At 46.4% G+C, this 7,659-nt stretch overlaps 1 protein-coding gene across 2 annotated transcripts; it reads right to left on the bottom strand.

Annotated features, from left to right (window-relative positions):
* Positions 1 to 1,070: 1,070 nt before the first annotated feature.
* KCNS2 (potassium voltage-gated channel modifier subfamily S member 2) lies at positions 1,071 to 6,985 on the bottom strand. Of its 2 annotated transcripts, none has more exons than XM_030553548.1 (2): positions 6,668 to 6,985; positions 1,071 to 5,529 (listed from the first exon to the last, which is right to left on the bottom strand). In XM_030553548.1, the coding sequence occupies exons 1-2, from the start codon at positions 6,685 to 6,687 to the stop codon at positions 4,062 to 4,064; spliced, it is 1,488 nt and encodes a 495-aa protein (XP_030409408.1). In that variant the 5' UTR covers positions 6,688 to 6,985; the 3' UTR covers positions 1,071 to 4,061. The 2 variants fall into 2 exon arrangements, with proteins under 2 accessions (XP_030409408.1, XP_030409409.1); XM_030553549.1 differs by lacking the exon at positions 6,668 to 6,985 and adding an exon at positions 6,106 to 6,186.
* Between the last annotated feature and the right edge of the window lie 674 nt (positions 6,986 to 7,659).

Below are 7,659 nucleotides of genomic sequence, written 5' to 3'. Positions count from 1 at the left end.
CCTGGGATTTAGTGAAAATCAGAACTCCACGACAAAGTTTAATCCCTCAGACAAAGTAAATAATTTGGCTGGAAATAATGCCATAATCCTCATTTAACCACTTTAGACCTTTTAGCAAATGGGGCAACAGCAACATGTTTCAGTGTTTTCTCTGACACCGGAAATGTGCCCTTTACAAAGCAGAGCGAGTCCACATCGGGTAGAATACTCTTCATTAGATAGCACCTGCATAACAAGCAGATTTTGGACCCTGGCAGTTTTCAAGCCTAGAACACACAGCGTGCTACCAGTTACACCTCACATCCTTGAATTCAGGACTACTATTTCATAAGACACAAGATTGTCTCAAATTTACAACCCAGTCATCTAAAAAATCCAGCAGGCTAGTAGCTGGCCAAACAGCTTGTCTTCTCTCTGTCCTCTGTCAGTCCTGCAAAGTGCTGAGTTTCTCCTGCAAAATGTGCAGTATCTTTCTTTGCTATTGCAGTTAATAGAAGATGAGGGTGCTCAGCATCTCACAGGACTGGGCCCTACAGTAGCTGCCTTTATAAAATGGCAGGCAGCTGATGTCTCATTCCTCCTTACAGAGGTGGATTTACTGTATCATTTAAATCAGAACCAATGGTGCTAGAGTGCACAGTACTATTGGGTCGTGTATTTTGTATGCAAGACTAAACTAAGGTCCCCCCTCTACTCCACATTGCATTAGTCATTACACATTTTGCAAAAGCAGGGCTGTAAGCCTGGGTAAAGGACTCATTTCTGACACTGGATAAAACAATGACAACACACTCAATCATTTGACTTGTTTTCGTCGGTGTTATTCTTTGCGTCCTGGGCAAGTTTAGATAATTACATTCAGTCTGCCAACATGTCCACTTGTAGTTTAACTTTGCATATGGTATTTGCTACTTCATGTCCTTAACACTGACCAAGCTTCACCTCACTAGTTGCTGTATTTAAGTGGTGAATGAAGTAATTCCCTTCTATAAATACAGTTTGTAAAGTATGCAGGGATCCTCCTGAATTAACGGTTCTATATAAAATCATTTTCATAATGAATCATGGTAATGAGTGCATACTAAATTGCAGTACTTTATTTACTTAGCATCTTTGATCCATAGCACTTATATAAAAAAAGCAATATTGAAAATTCCTTACAAGCAATACAATAAAAATAGTGACTCCTTGGGGAACTTCATTTTCTTTCATAAAATGCAGTTTGGAAACATTCCATTCAATTTCTGAAGAAATGACTGAACAATGTCCCTATGAATAATAAATCTGTAAGACAAGATTATATATATCTTATTTAAATAATCCAAACTTTGCAATGCTAAACTAACAGCTGGGGGAATTCATGACCCTTCGACAATTCTACATGTCTGCAGAAATAACTGGCCTAAAAATAATATACTATTTAGGATTTTTTTTTAAAACTCTGTGAATTCTTTGATTGTGAAGCTGAGAAAATAAGACCCCTGGCTAGAGAGTGATTCTGCATAGACCACAAACTGGTAAACCTAATGAAGGCCAAATTATCCTTGGCATCAATGGAAATTTTTGCCAGCTCTGCAGGACTCAGCCTACTCTGTGTATAAGTGCTATGCAAGACCTCCCACATACTTCTTTCCAGGTATATCAATCCTGACCTGAAATGCCCATAATCTAGTGCTGTGCTTCTTTTGATTATCATTCCAGATTTGATGGTAGTGTCCAAATGTTCCAGTTCAGTACTAGGTTGAGACCACCAAATTTAACTACACCTGTGACCCAACACAGAAATTGATCTCAGTCCTCCAGAGGCAAAAGCATTGGCTCACCTTTTCAAATGTGAATGCCTAAATTTAGGCACCTAAATCCAGAGTCAGACGCTTAAATATAAACTGTCAAATTTTCTGAGGTTCTGACCACTCATATCTCCTGCTGAAGTTACAGAGAAATATATGGACATCAATACGGATTTTTTTTAAACAAAAACATTTAGAAGGGATATAAATGCCATGCTTCCTTCTGGGCATAAGCCAACCACTAACTGAAGGGGGCTGGGAAGAAATTTGCATTATGGGCAGGTTATTCCACATCTACCTACTACAGAGTTCTTATACCTTCTTCTAAAACATGTGGTGCTGGCCACTGTCAGAAACAGCACACTGAATTAGCTGGACCACAGCTGGTCTGCTGTGGTTTGACAACTCCTATGTCCTTCTGACCCAAGGTGAGCTGTGGATGCTCAGCATCCGTGATAATTAGGCCCTTTTTGTTCAAGTGCCTGAATATTATTTCGATGTCTAATTTTAGTCTGCCAAATGTGACAATTTTGGCCTTAGTGCTTTAAGACACTTCCTAATCTCCCTAATTTGAACCTATTCTCTGAACCCACCTTATCTTCATAAATTGCTATACCACAAATTGACTTGAAAACAATAGATAACTGGATGGCAATATAGCAGCGTTTGAACAGAAAAGAGCCATTTTGCCAGCGGAGTACTGGTAGTTTGCTTGACAGCACAGTTCTCTAGTAAACAGGAAATATGATAGTATGGTAGAGAGGGCATTGTCTGAGCTGAGAGTATTGATCCTTAAACCATTACAGTGGACAGGGAGAAACAACTTTAAGCACTCATAAGATTAGTTTATGCAGAGTCATGACTTGGACAATTAAATATCAAGATCTGCTGTCTTATTTAAAACAGATTTTACAAATACTAGGGCAGATTCTCAGCTGCTTTACATCATCAAAGGATCTGATCCAATAAGTGCCCTTTCTTGGTCTTGGCCTTAATGCTTCTTCCTGAACTGAGAGACAGGAGTCCTTTTCTGAACCATTTTTTAAGTAGAAATACTAGCTATATTTATTCCCCTAGAGTTTCATCTGCAGAAATCTTAATGAGATTATTTACCATGGACACCTGTTTTAATTCTCATGCCAAGCATCAAGAGTCCTCCCTGACAAAATTAGGTTGTATCTCAGAAATACATATGCTATCTTTTTAATTAGTCATCTTTCAGTAGGTAAATGTCAGCTCCTAAAATAATGCCTTTATCATTCATTTTGGAATATTTCCATACTCTAGAGAGACCCAAGTTTTCACATGTGGCTTCTAATTGTTGGATGCCTCCATTTTGGAGAGCCCAACTTCCTCTGAAGCCCAACTTCCTTCTTCCTTCCTTTGGGCCTGACTTTCAGAGATGCTGAATGTCTGCAGCTCCAGCTGAAGTCAATGAGCACCAGGGCTGTAGACCACTTTTGAAAATGTGGCCTTAAAGCTCCCATAATTTAAAAGCTTTGGGTCTGTTTTTCAGAAGTTCTCAGTATTGGCCTATTTCTGCTCCCAATGAGGGCAATGGGATTTTTTCTTCTGATGTGGCTGGAGGCAGAGACAGACAATTCCGAGTGCGTTTGAAAATCTCACTATGTGTTTAATTTCAAAAGACCACCCAGTGCTTTAATACACGTGCTCTTGAACAAATGCCAATTTTCCCTGAACTGCGACACTCACTTGTGTTTTCAGAGGTGGTTAACATTAGTATTAGCAGGCATAACAAGGTGGCAATGTGTTACTATGTAAACTATTCACAGGTAAGTTTTTAACTTGCAGTTAGTGTCAGATACTTTAAAATGCTCTTTTTAAAATCTGCCTTGGGAAGGTTTTAAACTAACTGGGAAATGTACAGCTATTAAGAGTTGTCACATCATTGTAAGTGAAAACAGATTATTTCATTGTTAATTTCACAGTTGTGGGTTTTCCCCTGGATCAGCTCATTTCTCTGCTCACACAAGGACATCTAAAGGAAACAAGCAAATAACAAACCAGCACTGCACCACTAGCACTAGTGTCATGGACACAGTAACACTTGTCTAGAAAAATGAGCATTTTGTTTCTATGCAACGGGATGGAAATGTGCAAGCTGTCAGTTTGCAACTAAATTTCTTGTTAGGTGCAAAGTTAGTGCAATGTCAGCAACACTATATGCTAGAAGAAAAAACAAGGAATAGGAAAATGTTTATAAACACAGCTCTTGGTGCACATCATGCAAACTGCTGTCAGACCTGCAGTCTAATGCAGTGAATCATTTAGGCTTAGTTCGCTGGGAGTACTCCTGCTCAGATTGGTAAAACTGGCCATAAGGGATTTAACTTTATAAGCATAATAGTCCCTTAAATTGACTGATGGAACCTCTTTCATTCCATCACCAAAATCACAGCTCCTCATGGCACTTTCTAGCTGCTTCTGACGCCTATAAAAGTGAGAGAATTTATTGAAGATGAGTGTTATAGGAAGCACTACCACCAAGATACCAGCTAGGATGCATGCAGACGCTGTCAATTTGCCAGCAGTGGTCCCTGGGACAACATCTCCATAACCAACTGTGGTCATGCTAACTGTAGCCCACCACCAGCAAGCGGGGATGGTGGCTAAGCCCTCGTTTTCTTCTTTTTCAATGGTATAAGCCACTACCGAGAATATGGAGATCCCAACAGAGAGGTATAGTAAGAGAAGCCCTACCTCCCTGTAGCTATACTTCAAAGTGGCCCCAAGAGACCTGAGGCCAGTTGAATGTCGAGCAAGTTTTAAGATGCGAAAGATCCTCATTAGTCTCAGGACTTGGGCTACTCTACCTAAATTTGCTAAAGCCGGGCTACTTTCCACAACTAAGTTAACAATTAAGGTAATGTAAAATGGCAGGATGGACATGAGGTCAATCAGATTCAGGGCATGCTTGAAAAACTTCAAGAAGTCAGGAGCCACCGCAAATCTTGCCATCAGCTCAAATGTGAACCATGCAATGCCAAAATGTTCTACAATTTCAAACCGAGGATCTTCCTCTGCTTTCCCATAGCTGTCAACTAGCTGGAAGTCTGGGAGGCTGTTCAGGCACATAGTCATAATGGAACCAAGAACGACCACTATTGACAAGACGCTAAATATTCGGCTCAAGACAGAGTAGCCAGGATTGTCCAGAGCTAGCCAGAGCTGCCTCCTGATGTTTCCAAAGGGTTGTCTGTCAAACTTGGCAGCATCATTGTAAAAGGCCAAGATTTCATCAAAGGAAGACGAGGTGCTTTCCCGGTCACTTTGCTCTCCCCATTTCTCTTGATCTGGCTCCATTTTCCTCCCATGGTAGCTGTAGCTGCAGCATGAGTCAATGAAGAACTCATTGATGCCCCAGTATTCAATCTCCTGGCTGAAGGAGAACACGCAGAGTTCGCCCATCACGTGGAGCTTGCCGGTGTTGTAAAAATGTAACACGTAGGGGAAAAGTTCGGGGTTCCGGTCAAAGTAAAACTCGTTCTTGGCGTCATCATAATCGTCGCAGAGCTCTAATATCGACTCCTTTGAGTGGCAGCTCAGCAGTTTGCCCAGCCTGGTTTCGGGAAATCTTAGTAGGGTGTTGGGTCGCATCTTTTTCTTAAAGCCTCCGACGTTGATGCTGATCTCATTGTCTTCCGAATGAGCCAGAGAGAAATCCTCCAGGCTCTGCCCGGGCATAGTGAGCTTCTTCCAAGGGGCGCCGGGAATAGACCTAGAATGGGATCAAACCGCAAATCAGCTCCAGTGGCGAACCCATGGGGCTTTCCCGCCTTTCCTGCCGGCCTTTTACCAGCCAGGGCATTGCCACCCGGCACCCCGAGCCAGCCCTCTCCGCTCACATAGACTCAGGGCTGGTCCTTTGTTTCGGAGGTTTAGCAGCGCGACCGTGTAATTAGCATGGGCTGCGAGTCCCTGGGAAATCACCAGTTACCCGGGGCTTGCCTGGCCTCCGCTGGCCTTGCGCCGCTGTTGGGAGCAGCCACCTGGCGTGCAACACAGTGACAGTCCCCCTCAGCCTGTAGCGCCCCCGCAGTCGCAGCCGGGACTGGGCACTGCTCCCCCGGCAGTTTGTCCGGCTGGGAGCCCCCAGCCCCGCCCTGCAGTGCAGGGAGCAGCCGGGCCGAGGCTGGCGCGGAGCAGCCCCGTGGGGGCCACTCCCCCAGCTGCCCGGCTCGGGCTCCTGGTCCTCCGCAGGGGCCGCCCCTGGCCCCCAGCAGGGAGCGCGCCGCGTCCGCCGCCCCGCCCTCCTGCCGGGCTCCGCCACCGCCCCGGGAACGCGCCGCCCTACCTGGGCTCAGCAGCTGGGCGCCCCGGCCGGAGCGTGGCGCGTCCCGCAGCACCGTGCCGGCATCGCGGCTGCCCCTGAGCGCTCGGGCTGGGCTGGGCAGGGGCGTCGGCAGCCGCGGCGGGTTCCTCTTCCCGGCTTGCGCTCGGCTCAGTGGGGCTGGGGAGCGGGCGGCGGCGGCGGGGCGCCCATGCTGCCCGAGGCGGAGCGGTGGTGCTGAAGGGACAGCTCCCGCTCCGGCCGCGCCTCCCTGCTCAGCTCCGGCAGGCTGCTGCCGCGCGCGCGCCAGTCATGGCGACCACCGGCCGCCCCCCTCGCTTCCCCGCGGGGCGCGGCTGGCCGGGGGCTCTGCTCTGGGCGCCAGCAGAGCGGCTAGTGCAGGGGTGAGACCCCAGCCAGGGCAGGGCAGGGATGGGGCTGGAGCCCCGGAGCCCGGCAATGCCCCTAGTGAGGCAAGTTCGCTACGCGTGTCTGTGCACAGAAGCGTAGGGTGGCTCCCTGGCTGAGATTTGATGGCACGAGCACATTTGATGTGCCGGAGGGTTCCTCTGTCTCTTTCTCCTACCCCACGCTCCAGCGCTGCATGGAAATAACAGCTTCCGAGATTTTCTTTGTAATGCCTGCTCGCCTCACGCTTCCCCTACATCGTGTCTCAAGTTTGCAAAGCGTCACTTGCAAATCAAAGCGATAGCTCCAATTTCAGTGTGTCAGAGTCCAGAGCCATTTGGGATTGCGCACACTGGGTACACTGGGGCTATGTCTAGTCACAAACGCTGAGCCGCTAGCAGAGAAAACCCAATTGCCATATGTTGGTGCCCTGTATAAATATGGGTAGGTGAGGTTTTGGCTAGGGAGACAACTGAACCGTGTGTGTGTGTGTGTGTGTGTGTGTGTGTGTGTGTGTGTGTGTGTGTGTGTGTGTGTGTGTGTGTGTGTGTGTGTGTGTGTGTGTGTGTGTGTGTGTGTGTGTGTGTGTGAGAGAGAGAGAGAGAGAGAGCGAGAGAGAGAGACTGCATTATGTCCCCACCTTCATGCAGCTCTTCCCTACATGTATGAACTTGCCCCCGTGCAGTTAGCGCTCTGAAATTAACAGGTAGTGTTCATTCGGATTGGAAACACATATGCGCTTGTCAAAACAATTCACTCTACCTGAAATCGTGCTGAAGTTTGAGATTAGCTAAATGCCACTCACATCTCGCTGCCAGAAAAGCAGGCTCCAAAACTTCAGTGCCTTATACTTTTTTAAATATTCTTTTACTGCCCTGCCATTTTGGAAGGAAGGATCACGTTGATCTTTAGCAATTGAAATCAGGAACTGCTACGCCTGTTTCCCCTCTCACCCCAGCGCATTGAGACTCTTTGTTGCTTTTGGCAGAACAACATTTTTAGACCTCAAGTGCTAGGTTATACTAGGAACAGCAAAGGGTTAATGAGAACAGTTCTTTCGTCCATGTTAGACGCCAGGTCAGCTTCTGCTACAGACCCATCCTGTGTCATCTCTACAGCTGATTTGATTGTACAATGGGTTTGCTTGTACAGAGCACAAATGCTCTGGGA

Source organism: Gopherus evgoodei, chromosome 2, assembly GCF_007399415.2.
Source record: "Gopherus evgoodei ecotype Sinaloan lineage chromosome 2, rGopEvg1_v1.p, whole genome shotgun sequence".
Classification (NCBI taxonomy): domain Eukaryota; kingdom Metazoa; phylum Chordata; order Testudines; family Testudinidae; genus Gopherus; species Gopherus evgoodei.
This window is presented reverse-complemented; position numbering and strand designations above follow the sequence as displayed.